The 13,948-nt window shown below is 37.8% G+C and overlaps 7 protein-coding genes and 2 pseudogenes across 7 annotated transcripts; 2 read left to right on the plus strand and 7 right to left on the minus strand.

Annotated features, from left to right (window-relative positions):
* Window positions 1-118: 118 nt before the first annotated feature.
* LOC133177886 (histone H3-like) lies at window positions 119-530 on the minus strand. The gene is given in 2 exon segments (XM_061312746.1): window positions 119-475; window positions 477-530. Coding segments are annotated over 2 exon segments (411 nt in total).
* Window positions 531-1,756: 1,226 nt separating this feature from the next.
* On the minus strand, window positions 1,757-2,344 carry LOC133177885 (histone H1-delta-like). Its single transcript, XM_061312745.1, has one exon. The coding sequence runs from the start codon at window positions 2,342-2,344 to the stop codon at window positions 1,757-1,759; it is 588 nt and encodes a 195-aa protein (XP_061168729.1).
* A 2,187-nt stretch (window positions 2,345-4,531) lies between these two features.
* On the minus strand, window positions 4,532-4,909 carry LOC133177892 (histone H2A). Its single transcript, XM_061312751.1, has one exon. It carries the CDS (start codon window positions 4,907-4,909, stop codon window positions 4,532-4,534), a length of 378 nt encoding a protein of 125 aa, XP_061168735.1.
* Window positions 4,910-5,164: 255 nt separating this feature from the next.
* On the plus strand, window positions 5,165-5,536 carry LOC133177882 (histone H2B-like). The gene has a single exon (XM_061312744.1). It carries the CDS (start codon window positions 5,165-5,167, stop codon window positions 5,534-5,536), a length of 372 nt encoding a protein of 123 aa, XP_061168728.1.
* Window positions 5,537-6,599: 1,063 nt separating this feature from the next.
* LOC133177884 (histone H4-like) lies at window positions 6,600-6,910 on the minus strand (annotated as a pseudogene).
* A 1,416-nt stretch (window positions 6,911-8,326) lies between these two features.
* Window positions 8,327-8,914, minus strand: LOC133177893 (histone H3-like; annotated as a pseudogene).
* A 1,050-nt stretch (window positions 8,915-9,964) lies between these two features.
* LOC133177887 (histone H1-delta-like) lies at window positions 9,965-10,552 on the minus strand. The gene has a single exon (XM_061312747.1). The coding sequence runs from the start codon at window positions 10,550-10,552 to the stop codon at window positions 9,965-9,967; it is 588 nt and encodes a 195-aa protein (XP_061168731.1).
* Window positions 10,553-12,738: 2,186 nt separating this feature from the next.
* Window positions 12,739-13,116, minus strand: LOC133177888 (histone H2A). The gene has a single exon (XM_061312748.1). It carries the CDS (start codon window positions 13,114-13,116, stop codon window positions 12,739-12,741), a length of 378 nt encoding a protein of 125 aa, XP_061168732.1.
* A 255-nt stretch (window positions 13,117-13,371) lies between these two features.
* Window positions 13,372-13,743, plus strand: LOC133177889 (histone H2B-like). The gene has a single exon (XM_061312749.1). It carries the CDS (start codon window positions 13,372-13,374, stop codon window positions 13,741-13,743), a length of 372 nt encoding a protein of 123 aa, XP_061168733.1.
* The last annotated feature ends 205 nt before the right edge of the window (window positions 13,744-13,948 follow it).

The following is a 13,948-nucleotide window of genomic DNA, read 5'->3' on the forward strand; positions in this document are numbered from 1 at the left end:
ATAATTCAACATTATTTTCAGAGATGTTTCAAACGTCTGAACAGAAGGCATCTTTTCGAAGAATGTAGGTGGCCGTGAAAACGGCCGTTTGCTTTAGGACTTGAAATACAGCTTAAAATTAAGCACGCTCTCCACGAATACGTCTGGCCAGCTGGATGTCTTTGGGCATGATGGTTACTCTCTTGGCGTGAATGGCGCACAGGTTGGTGTCCTCAAAGAGACCAACAAGGTAAGCTTCGCTTGCTTCCTGTAAAGCCATGACAGCTGAACTCTGGAAACGCAAGTCGGTCTTAAAATCCTGAGCGATTTCCCGGACCAAGCGCTGGAATGGCAGCTTCCTGATGAGAAGCTCAGTGCTCTTCTGGTATCTCCGAATTTCACGGAGGGCGACAGTTCCTGGCCTGTATCTATGCGGTTTCTTAACGCCACCCGTGGCTGGTGCGCTTTTACGAGCAGCTTTGGTAGCGAGCTGTTTTTCTGGGGGCCTTGCCTCCTGTAGATTTTCGTGCCGTCTGCTTGGTACGTGCCATGCTATCTCCTCAGATTATTCAAACTCGAATGAATGAAGTGGCAGTGTTGCGCCGTGAACTTATATATCTTTGTAAGCTCAAGTTGAAAATCGCTGCGGTCTACCAGTCGGCTTAGTCGATTGGCTGGTGCCCGCAGTAACACTCGCTACGATTAGTCAGGTGAACGAGATGACCATTGGCTACGTCTGTAGGTAGTTTCAATCCACAGAATTGCCCCAAAAGAAAAAGAAAATCAAGTCGGTTTTTGACACATGATTTCACTGCAGATACATATAGTCAAATATTTTTTTTTTAAATATATATATGGTGAATAATGGGGATGAATGTAACGTCAATTGAATAGAAAATAGAATTATTTATTATATATATATACATATATTTTCAATTCGTTATTGAAGCAAAATGCATTTTCGAAAAATATATATTATATATTTCTTGTCATTATTTCCTCCTACCATTATCTGAACAAGCCCAGTAATATTACTAAGTATCATGATACTTGCAGATAATCAGAATGGTGCATATAGGATGAACAGGAATTACCCTGTTGCAAAAACAAGAACAAAACAAATAATACAAATAAATGAATAATTAATTAAATGAATGAATAATTAAATAAATGAATGAATGAATAAATGAAAAGAATAAATAAATGAAACGAATAAGAATGTATGTATCTGTCTTTCAATAGGTACGCATGAACTTTTATTCCATTCGTTCCACATTTGATTCCAAATAAAGTGGGGGGGAAAAAAAAGAAAAAAAAATATTAACAATAATAATAATAATAATAAATAAATAAATAAAATAAATTAATAAATAAAATTAAATAAAATAAAGAAAATTAATAATAATAATAAAACTTCAAAAAAAAGAAAAGAAAAAAAAATACTAGAATGATAACACTAATAATAATGGCCATATAGTTTGCGTAGGCGTTGTGATGTGGAAAAAGTAAAATTTTATTTACTTGAGGGAGGGTATGTAAACAAAATAAAAACTGACTTTTGTTTCTTCTTCTTCTCAGAAACAGCATGTTAATATTATCATGACTTTGTAATTTGCTTCCAGTCGAAGACAAATAAACTATGTGTAATAGGTAAGTGTACTTCTTGTTTATTCATTTTGTGTTTCCATTAGTACATGTATGTAATAGAGGCATCTTTTCTAAAAATGTTGGTAGCCCTGAAAAGGGCTTTTGTAATTGGTTTAAGACAATTGGCAGCCTACGCCTTGGTGGCTTTCTTTGGGGTTTTTGACTTCTTGGCTGTGGCTTTCTTGGGCGCTTTGGTTTTCGTAGGCTTTGGAGCTGCCTTGGCTTTCTTGGGAGACTTAGTAGCTGCTTTCTTCTTGGGAGACTCGGCCTTCTTGGGTGCTGCAGGTTTCTTAACAGCCTTTTTCTTTTCTGTTGGCTTTTTCTCCCCGGTTGTCTTCTTGGGTTTGGTCGTTTTCTTGGGCTTGGCAGCCTTAGGTTTGGTGACTTTTTTGGTCTTGGGTTTCTTCTCCGTCTTGGGCTTCTCTCCCAGCTTGAAGGAACCACTGGCACCTGTACCCTTGGCCTGTTTGAGAACTCCCTTCTTGACTCCGTTCTTGAGGGCCATCTTCAGATGGGTGTTGACACTAGAGGCGTCATTACCGACTTTGTAGTTGCCCATGATGTACTTGAGAATAGCTTGTCTCGAGGAACCTCCGCGCTCCTTCAGGGCAGCCACAGCAGCGCTGATCATCTCGATGTACTTGGGATGGGCGGGGACCGTCTTGGGTTTGGAAACCTTCTTCTTGGCGGGGGATTTTGCTGGTGCGGCTTCTGCCATAATTTTTTTGTCCTGTTTTCTACAACTGATGTGAACGACGTTATCGACGATAAGGAAATGAATGAAATCACCTCCGCCGATGGCCTTATTTGAGTGGCGGCGAGCGCGGACCTCCGTGAAAACTCCCCAATTGTCGACAGCGTAGAGGATTGAACTCGTCCAACTTTGTGTTTCAATACCTGTAATTTTTCCGATATTGTCCTCCCAATTTTACTTAATTTTCTCAAATATGTCACTGTGCGTTTTCTTGAAATATTTTCCTACATAACTGTTTCCGTTTAAGGTTCTTAATCTGTCATTTTAAAGGAGGAATTGTCTGTTGATTCTGAAAATGCGCTGTTCCCTGGAGCCCAGAAGCGACTAATTTTGATTAAAACACGAAAACAAGAGGAATAGAACACGAGTAAGGGATTGAAGTACTTACTACATTGCTATGCGATAAAACATACATGTACATTTCTTTCAATTGTCTTATATGTTACTTAAAATCCGAATGAAAATGCAAACATTCGGCACAAACACGCGCACAATGGATAGTGATGTGTGCCTTGCATTTCATATGAAATGGAGAGAAAAAAAACAAAACAAAAACAAAACAACAAAAAAAAAAACAAACAAACAAACAAACAAAAGGGTCATATGAAGAGAAATCACGGAATCTCACAAATTGTTGAATGTTCAAATATATATCTAATATACTTTCTAGATCAGTGGATGTTCACCCCCTTAAAGGGACAACATATAATTTCTTTTCGAATATTTAAATACATGACACCTACTTTATAATTATAACACCGAGGACACCGGGAAGATCCAGACCGTACGTAACGTACCACATTCGGTGGTACAACGTCTGAATTTCTCAGTATAATTATATCATAAGAATATACATAACTGACATCCTTGTAAATTACATGAAAAAAAAAAAAAATCACATAAAAAGGGCGTGTATTTAATAATTGTAGAACACTCACTTAATTAGTAGTTATACATAAGAGAGAGACAGAGAGAGACGAACAAGGCGAATCATGGGAGTAGCTTATTCATTGATATTAATTTGTTTCTTGTAATTTACACACACAAATAATTGAGTACATGTAAATAAACAGAATGTGGTCAAAAGCCAATGTATTTAAAATCTATATCTTTCAAGTTGAACAAGACAACCAGTATATAATACAAGACAATACAATACATTGATACAAGCATCAAATTGGTTGCACACTTTCCACGTGCAGATCATGATTCCCTGCATCTATATGTCACGTGACGATGCAGATGTGCTGCACGGCGCAGTGATGGACATCGCAATAAATGTAAAGTGTTAAAAAAAATGTCGTTTAGTCATTCGCATCGGTAGTCTATTCGAAAGAAAATTTACTACCAGTGTTTAATTGTGTTAGTACTGTAAGTATCCGGAAACTGGCATCGAGTTGCTTTTATTCACTCTTATTATGGGAAGCACACTTTTTTGAATAAGAACATTCAAGACATAATATAAACCACATCTTCTTATTCTTATGAGATTCTTATATTCATCACTTTTATCTATTTTATCAATTAGGAATTTTGTCTAAATAATCATCATATAAAACAATAGCGAGGGGGAAAAAAAAAAAGAAGAAGAAACATTAAGGATTTAACTGGAGTTACAGATCTTTTGAATATGTTAATAAAATAATGATCATATTTAAAAATATTTGTATTAAAGGAAAAAATTGAAAGTTAGATCGCCATGTTAGATGATTTCCGCAGTTTCTAGTCTTAATTGGTCAATGAAATGGGTTTTTTTTTTCTTTTCTTATCTCTTTGTTGAGTGAGCATTCAAGTAATAAGTGAGAATTCAACATTTGTACGCAGGCCTATAAGGTTTGGATTCAACTGCCTATAACGAGAAAGAAAAAACGTACATATACGAATATACATGCGAGTCAATTTTTAAATTTATTGCTTTTGTTATTGACTTAATACATTTATTTATCATTAAATATATAACACTTTCTTTGATGTTTGATCTCTGTTCTGTGTTGAAAATTATTGAATTCGTGTGTTTCTATTATTTTCTAGCTATAATAATTGTTTACGTTTCAACTCGTTTGTAATGTAGGTATCTTTTCGAAAAGCTTATGTGGCCGTGAAAACGGCCGTTTGGTTTTGTGCTGCACACAACACAACTATAGGATCTTTTTACTTGGCGGCTTTCTGTGTCTTTTTGGGAAGGAGCACCGCTTGGATGTTGGGCAGGACACCACCCTGCGCGATGGTCACGCCGGACAGGAGTTTGTTCAATTCTTCGTCGTTGCGGATGGCCAGCTGCAGATGACGGGGAATGATTCTGGTCTTTTTGTTGTCGCGGGCAGCGTTGCCTGCCAACTCCAAGACTTCTGCGGCCAAGTACTCAAGAACGGCAGCCAAGTACACGGGAGCGCCTGCTCCCACTCTCTCGGCGTAGTTGCCCTTTCTCAGCAGACGGTGAATACGACCCACGGGGAACTGCAGTCCGGCGCGGGAAGAACGGCTCTTGGCCTTCCCCTTCACTTTGCCTCCTTTGCCACGTCCAGACATTCTTAACGGTTATGTTCTTTCGTGTACAGTCAACGAATAATCCAGCGACGCCCGCACGCACCAATTTAAACAACCAAGCGGATCCAACGGTGCAGCCAATTAACGCGTCGCTCTGTTGTGCCTTTAGGTGAAATCCGAACAAGTAATGTTTTCTCGGAGGTCCGTAACAAGCTTCTCCTCCTACTCGCATATAAATAGTAAATTTTACCATTTCACTTTATTCATCTCTTCAGTTTGACCTGTCAACTTGAGATCATGCCACCCAAAGTCGGATCCAAAGGCGCCAAGAAAGCAGTCACCAAGGCCAAGACACCGAGGAGCACAGACAAGAAAAGGAGGAAGAGGAGGAGGGAATCTTATGCCATTTACATCTACAAAGTCCTAAAGCAGGTGCACCCTGACACTGGTGTTTCCAGCAAGGCCATGAGCATAATGAACTCCTTCGTCAACGATATCTTTGAGAGAATCGCTGCCGAAGCCTCTCGTTTGGCCCACTACAACAAGCGATCTACAATCACAAGCAGAGAGGTCCAGACTGCTGTCCGTCTCCTTCTGCCCGGTGAACTGGCCAAGCACGCCGTATCTGAGGGCACCAAAGCCGTCACCAAGTACACCAGCAGCAAATAATCTCATTTTGCAAGTACACACACCAAACGGCCCTTTTAAGGGCCAACTAATTTTTTAGAAAAGATACCTTCATATTACATGCGTTATTGAGACACAAATAATATGTACGAGTGTTACAATGTGAATGCATGTGCTCGTAAAAGTGGCAAACGTATAAAAATCCCACATTGTTTACAACTGATTATAATAACAGAAGTAGGATAAATAAAGAAATACAAGTAGGTATTATTATATGAATGAGAGCCAAATTTTATTCACAAATAACTTGAATGTACAACCAAGCATATATCTGAAATAACTGTATCTTCAAATATAAATAAAATACAAGCATGCGAGGTCCATCTGATGTACACAAAATCCTGGTTCATTTGTCCTCTGTATACTGAATTAATTATCAGCGTACATTATATAATTGATAATAAAGTATCTCAATTCAGCTAATATCAATGAAACAGATAAATAAATTCAAGACCCCCCCCCCCTCCCCTTTCTTTGACATTGACATATTGGAATTTTCAATCAGTAATTATACATCAATAAAAGTGCAATGACCAAAATGCGATAATTATACATTGACAATTAATTGTCTAACATTAGTCATAATTGTTAAACAAGAAAAAAAAGCATGTCACTCAGCGCCAGTTGGTACCTGTCATTGTCGGTAGATCGATCCCTCAAAATAATACTCAAGACAGCAGCATTATTATTTTAATATATGATTATAATAATAAAAAAAAATTAAATAATATATACTGTTTGTGTGTTTATTCAATATTTCTTGTCCAAACCTAAATTCAATACATATTTGTTGCTCTGTATATAGTTTTGAGGAAATATTACGACATAAAGGGTCTTACTCTGTTATTGTTGTGTATTTATTTTACCACTTACAACCATTCTGTATTCAACTTTGTACAGTGAATATCTGTATAACAAGTACTCAGTAAGTAAATGTCTGTCTTAACGATGTTTTAGAGGCATCTTTTCGAAAAATTTGGGTGGCCGTGATAACGGCCGTTTGTGTTTGTTTTAAACTTCTGTCTTGACTGTCAAACTGAATTCTTTAGCCTCCAAATCCGTACAGGGTGCGTCCTTGGCGTTTCAAGGCGTAGACCACGTCCATAGCTGTGACGGTCTTTCTCTTGGCATGCTCCGTGTAGGTTACAGCATCTCGGATCACGTTCTCCAAGAAAACCTTAAGAACTCCACGAGTTCCTCGTAGATGAGACCGGAAATACGTTTGACACCACCACGGCGAGCAAGACGGCGTATGGCTGGCTTGGTGATACCCTGGATGTTGTCTCTCAAGACTTTTCTGTGTCGCTTAGCGCCTCCTTTTCCAAGACCTTTTCCTCCTTTGCCACGTCCAGACATGTTATAAGTTCAGTCAGTAGTACTGTTCTGATGAACTGATCATGCGTAATTGCCTAATTTATAGTCCAAATTGAGGACCCGTGAGAGCGCACGATGCTTTGAAAAGTTCGGAACGTTACCAAAGCGGTATTGTGACAAGCTTTACGATTGGTCAGCTTGGCATGATGGGAATGTTTACATTTCTTGCCCCACAGGAATTTTAACCACATTTAATTAATTTTGATTCTTTAATTTCTTCACATATAGGCAAGTTTATGTCAATTTATTCACCTAAACCAAATATTGGTACGTGGAGGTACATATATACATTTTATACAAACTGGTATACAAAACAACAACAAAAAAAAAAAAAAAAAAAAACATGACAGAAAATGAATAAAAATGATAAAGAGAGAGAGGGGAATTATATCAAGCAGGGACAGACAGCATCATAATTTTTTAGGATAAACATACACAATTTTTTGTTTTGTTGTTGTTATTTTTTTTATTTCAGTATTTTTTGCTTTGAGTTTAACAAAATAAATACCGTTGTTGCCGAATGATAATTAAAACGTGGGTGGGTGGGTGGGGATTAAGTTATTCAAAGGAAAGGGGTGTGACAGATAACACCGAAATAATACAAAATGTAGAAGCTGAATGAAACTTTTGATTCTCATTCATTTATGATATCTAGTTATAGATGTGATCATTTATTTGATTTCCTCTTTTCTCAGTTAATTTTCAAAGGCAACTTTAAGCAGTGACCAAACCGGCTTTATAAATGAGCCTTTTTCATTTTATTACACGCCACGTTAGAACGAATATCGTTATATTTGACGTTGTTTAGAAATCAATAAAAATCATACTTTGAATATAAATGAAATACGGAATTGCAGTTCTGAAATGCATGTACTCGCATATGTGCATAGCTGTAGAACTAATGAGATAAAGTTGTAATACTGTTATTATTTTTTGCTTCGACACATTCCATCATATTCTATTTAAATAATTGTGCTATTTTCTAATTTATTTCGCAAAATTCTTGAATGTATTCTAGAGGGGCAGGTTGATGGACTTGTACAAAATATAGTTTCAAGATGTGTAGACAACTTCTACAACAAATTGATGATGACAATAGTACTATGAAATTGTCTAGCATTGTGCTCTTTCATAATTTATGTAATTATATATATGCAAGGCACAGATATATTCACTGAAGGATGTATTGTGTCTCAACATTTTTTTTTTTTTTTTTTTTTTTTTTTTTCCAATTTGGGGGCATTGTTCGCTGAATTTGATAAAATTTATTAATTTCGGCCAAATAATTCAACATTATTTTCAGAGATGTTTCAACGTCTGAACAGAAGGCTCTTTTCGAAGAATGTAGGTGGCCGTGAAAACGGCCGTTTGCTTTAGGACTTGAAATACAGCTTAAAATTAAGCACGCTCTCCACGAATACGTCTGGCCAGCTGGATGTCTTTGGGCATGATGGTTACTCTCTTGGCGTGAATGGCGCACAGGTTGGTGTCCTCAAAGAGACCAACAAGGTAAGCTTCGCTTGCTTCCTGTAAAGCCATGACAGCTGAACTCTGGAAACGCAAGTCGGTCTTAAAAATCCTGAGCGATTTCCCGGACCAAGCGCTGGAATGGCAGCTTCCTGATGAGAAGCTCAGTGCTCTTCTGGTATCTCCGAATTTCACGGAGGGCGACAGTTCCTGGCCTGTATCTATGCGGTTTCTTAACGCCACCCGTGGCTGGTGCGCTTTTACGAGCAGCTTTGGTAGCGAGCTGTTTTCTGGGGGCCTTGCCTCCTGTAGATTTTCGTGCCGTCTGCTTGGTACGTGCCATGCTATCTCCTCAGATTATTCAAACTCGAATGAATGAAGTGGCAGTGTTGCGCCGTGAACTTATATATCTTTGTAAGCTCAAGTTGAAAATCGCTGCGGTCTACCAGTCGGCTTAGTCGATTGGCTGGTGCCCGCAGTAACACTCGCTACGATTAGTCAGGTGAACGAGATGACCATTGGCTACGTCTGTAGGTAGTTTCAATCCACAGAATTGCCCCAAAAGAAAAAGAAAATCAAGTCGGTTTTTGACACATGATTTCACTGCAGATACATATAGTCAAATATTTTTTTTTTAAATATATATATGGTGAATAATGGGGATGAATGTAACGTCAATTGAATAGAAAATAGAATTATTTATTATATATATATACATATATTTTCAATTCGTTATTGAAGCAAAATGCATTTTCGAAAAATATATATTATATATTTCTTGTCATTATTTCCTCCTACCATTATCTGAACAAGCCCAGTAATATTACTAAGTATCATGATACTTGCAGATAATCAGAATGGTGCATATAGGATGAACAGGAATTACCCTGTTGCAAAAACAAGAACAAAACAAATAATACAAATAAATGAATAATTAATTAAATGAATGAATAATTAAATAAATGAATGAATGAATAAATGAAAAGAATAAATAAATGAAACGAATAAGAATGTATGTATCTGTCTTTCAATAGGTACGCATGAACTTTTATTCCATTCGTTCCACATTTGATTCCAAATAAAGTGGGGGGGGAAAAAAAGAAAAAAAAATATTAACAATAATAATAATAATAATAAATAAATAAATAAAATAAATTAATAAATAAAATTAAATAAAATAAAGAAAATTAATAATAATAATAAAACTTCAAAAAAAAGAAAAGAAAAAAAAATACTAGAATGATAACACTAATAATAATGGCCATATAGTTTGCGTAGGCGTTGTGATGTGGAAAAAGTAAAATTTTATTTACTTGAGGGAGGGTATGTAAACAAAATAAAAACTGACTTTTGTTTCTTCTTCTTCTCAGAAACAGCATGTTAATATTATCATGACTTTGTAATTTGCTTCCAGTCGAAGACAAATAAACTATGTGTAATAGGTAAGTGTACTTCTTGTTTATTCATTTTGTGTTTCCATTAGTACATGTATGTAATAGAGGCATCTTTTCTAAAAATGTTGGTAGCCCTGAAAAGGGCTTTTGTAATTGGTTTAAGACAATTGGCAGCCTACGCCTTGGTGGCTTTCTTTGGGGTTTTTGACTTCTTGGCTGTGGCTTTCTTGGGCGCTTTGGTTTTCGTAGGCTTTGGAGCTGCCTTGGCTTTCTTGGGAGACTTAGTAGCTGCTTTCTTCTTGGGAGACTCGGCCTTCTTGGGTGCTGCAGGTTTCTTAACAGCCTTTTTCTTTTCTGTTGGCTTTTTCTCCCCGGTTGTCTTCTTGGGTTTGGTCGTTTTCTTGGGCTTGGCAGCCTTAGGTTTGGTGACTTTTTTGGTCTTGGGTTTCTTCTCCGTCTTGGGCTTCTCTCCCAGCTTGAAGGAACCACTGGCACCTGTACCCTTGGCCTGTTTGAGAACTCCCTTCTTGACTCCGTTCTTGAGGGCCATCTTCAGATGGGTGTTGACACTAGAGGCGTCATTACCGACTTTGTAGTTGCCCATGATGTACTTGAGAATAGCTTGTCTCGAGGAACCTCCGCGCTCCTTCAGGGCAGCCACAGCAGCGCTGATCATCTCGATGTACTTGGGATGGGCGGGGACCGTCTTGGGTTTGGAAACCTTCTTCTTGGCGGGGGATTTTGCTGGTGCGGCGTCTGCCATAATTTTTTTGTCCTGTTTTCTACAACTGATGTGAACGACGTTATCGACGATAAGGAAATGAATGAAATCACCTCCGCCGATGGCCTTATTTGAGTGGCGGCGAGCGCGGACCTCCGTGAAAACTCCCCAATTGTCGACAGCGTAGAGGATTGAACTCGTCCAACTTTGTGTTTCAATACCTGTAATTTTTCCGATATTGTCCTCCCAATTTTACTTAATTTTCTCAAATATGTCACTGTGCGTTTTCTTGAAATATTTTCCTACATAACTGTTTCCGTTTAAGGTTCTTAATCTGTCATTTTAAAGGAGGAATTGTCTGTTGATTCTGAAAATGCGCTGTTCCCTGGAGCCCAGAAGCGACTAATTTTGATTAAAACACGAAAACAAGAGGAATAGAACACGAGTAAGGGATTGAAGTACTTACTACATTGCTATGCGATAAAACATACATGTACATTTCTTTCAATTGTCTTATATGTTACTTAAAATCCGAATGAAAATGCAAACATTCGGCACAAACACGCGCACAATGGATAGTGATGTGTGCCTTGCATTTCATATGAAATGGAGAGAAAAAAAACAAAACAAAAACAAAACAACAAAAAAAAAAACAAACAAACAAACAAACAAAAGGGTCATATGAAGAGAAATCACGGAATCTCACAAATTGTTGAATGTTCAAATATATATCTAATATACTTTCTAGATCAGTGGATGTTCACCCCCTTAAAGGGACAACATATAATTTCTTTTCGAATATTTAAATACATGACACCTACTTTATAATTATAACACCGAGGACACCGGGAAGATCCAGACCGTACGTAACGTACCACATTCGGTGGTACAACGTCTGAATTTCTCAGTATAATTATATCATAAGAATATACATAACTGACATCCTTGTAAATTACATGAAAAAAAAAAAAAATCACATAAAAAGGGCGTGTATTTAATAATTGTAGAACACTCACTTAATTAGTAGTTATACATAAGAGAGAGACAGAGAGAGACGAACAAGGCGAATCATGGGAGTAGCTTATTCATTGATATTAATTTGTTTCTTGTAATTTACACACACAAATAATTGAGTACATGTAAATAAACAGAATGTGGTCAAAAGCCAATGTATTTAAAATCTATATCTTTCAAGTTGAACAAGACAACCAGTATATAATACAAGACAATACAATACATTGATACAAGCATCAAATTGGTTGCACACTTTCCACGTGCAGATCATGATTCCCTGCATCTATATGTCACGTGACGATGCAGATGTGCTGCACGGCGCAGTGATGGACATCGCAATAAATGTAAAGTGTTAAAAAAAATGTCGTTTAGTCATTCGCATCGGTAGTCTATTCGAAAGAAAATTTACTACCAGTGTTTAATTGTGTTAGTACTGTAAGTATCCGGAAACTGGCATCGAGTTGCTTTTATTCACTCTTATTATGGGAAGCACACTTTTTTGAATAAGAACATTCAAGACATAATATAAACCACATCTTCTTATTCTTATGAGATTCTTATATTCATCACTTTTATCTATTTTATCAATTAGGAATTTTGTCTAAATAATCATCATATAAAACAATAGCGAGGGGGAAAAAAAAAAGAAGAAGAAACATTAAGGATTTAACTGGAGTTACAGATCTTTTGAATATGTTAATAAAATAATGATCATATTTAAAAATATTTGTATTAAAGGAAAAAATTGAAAGTTAGATCGCCATGTTAGATGATTTCCGCAGTTTCTAGTCTTAATTGGTCAATGAAATGGGTTTTTTTTTTCTTTTCTTATCTCTTTGTTGAGTGAGCATTCAAGTAATAAGTGAGAATTCAACATTTGTACGCAGGCCTATAAGGTTTGGATTCAACTGCCTATAACGAGAAAGAAAAAACGTACATATACGAATATACATGCGAGTCAATTTTTAAATTTATTGCTTTTGTTATTGACTTAATACATTTATTTATCATTAAATATATAACACTTTCTTTGATGTTTGATCTCTGTTCTGTGTTGAAAATTATTGAATTCGTGTGTTTCTATTATTTTCTAGCTATAATAATTGTTTACGTTTCAACTCGTTTGTAATGTAGGTATCTTTTCGAAAAGCTTATGTGGCCGTGAAAACGGCCGTTTGGTTTTGTGCTGCACACAACACAACTATAGGATCTTTTTACTTGGCGGCTTTCTGTGTCTTTTTGGGAAGGAGCACCGCTTGGATGTTGGGCAGGACACCACCCTGCGCGATGGTCACGCCGGACAGGAGTTTGTTCAATTCTTCGTCGTTGCGGATGGCCAGCTGCAGATGACGGGGAATGATTCTGGTCTTTTTGTTGTCGCGGGCAGCGTTGCCTGCCAACTCCAAGACTTCTGCGGCCAAGTACTCAAGAACGGCAGCCAAGTACACGGGAGCGCCTGCTCCCACTCTCTCGGCGTAGTTGCCCTTTCTCAGCAGACGGTGAATACGACCCACGGGGAACTGCAGTCCGGCGCGGGAAGAACGGCTCTTGGCCTTCCCCTTCACTTTGCCTCCTTTGCCACGTCCAGACATTCTTAACGGTTATGTTCTTTCGTGTACAGTCAACGAATAATCCAGCGACGCCCGCACGCACCAATTTAAACAACCAAGCGGATCCAACGGTGCAGCCAATTAACGCGTCGCTCTGTTGTGCCTTTAGGTGAAATCCGAACAAGTAATGTTTTCTCGGAGGTCCGTAACAAGCTTCTCCTCCTACTCGCATATAAATAGTAAATTTTACCATTTCACTTTATTCATCTCTTCAGTTTGACCTGTCAACTTGAGATCATGCCACCCAAAGTCGGATCCAAAGGCGCCAAGAAAGCAGTCACCAAGGCCAAGACACCGAGGAGCACAGACAAGAAAAGGAGGAAGAGGAGGAGGGAATCTTATGCCATTTACATCTACAAAGTCCTAAAGCAGGTGCACCCTGACACTGGTGTTTCCAGCAAGGCCATGAGCATAATGAACTCCTTCGTCAACGATATCTTTGAGAGAATCGCTGCCGAAGCCTCTCGTTTGGCCCACTACAACAAGCGATCTACAATCACAAGCAGAGAGGTCCAGACTGCTGTCCGTCTCCTTCTGCCCGGTGAACTGGCCAAGCACGCCGTATCTGAGGGCACCAAAGCCGTCACCAAGTACACCAGCAGCAAATAATCTCATTTTGCAAGTACACACACCAAACGGCCCTTTTAAGGGCCAACTAATTTTTTAGAAAAGATACCTTCATATTACATGCGTTATTGAGACACAAATAATATGTACGAGTGTTACAATGTGAATGCATGTGCTCGTAAAAGTGGCAAACGTATAAAAATCCCACATTGTTTACAACTGATTATAATAACAGAAGTAGGATAAA

The sequence above is a fragment of the Saccostrea echinata genome, unplaced genomic scaffold (assembly GCF_033153115.1).
Source record: "Saccostrea echinata isolate AGI-Se365-2 ecotype Australia unplaced genomic scaffold, CSIRO_AGI_Sech_v1 ptg000270l, whole genome shotgun sequence".
Taxonomy (NCBI): Eukaryota; Metazoa; Mollusca; class Bivalvia; order Ostreida; family Ostreidae; genus Saccostrea; species Saccostrea echinata.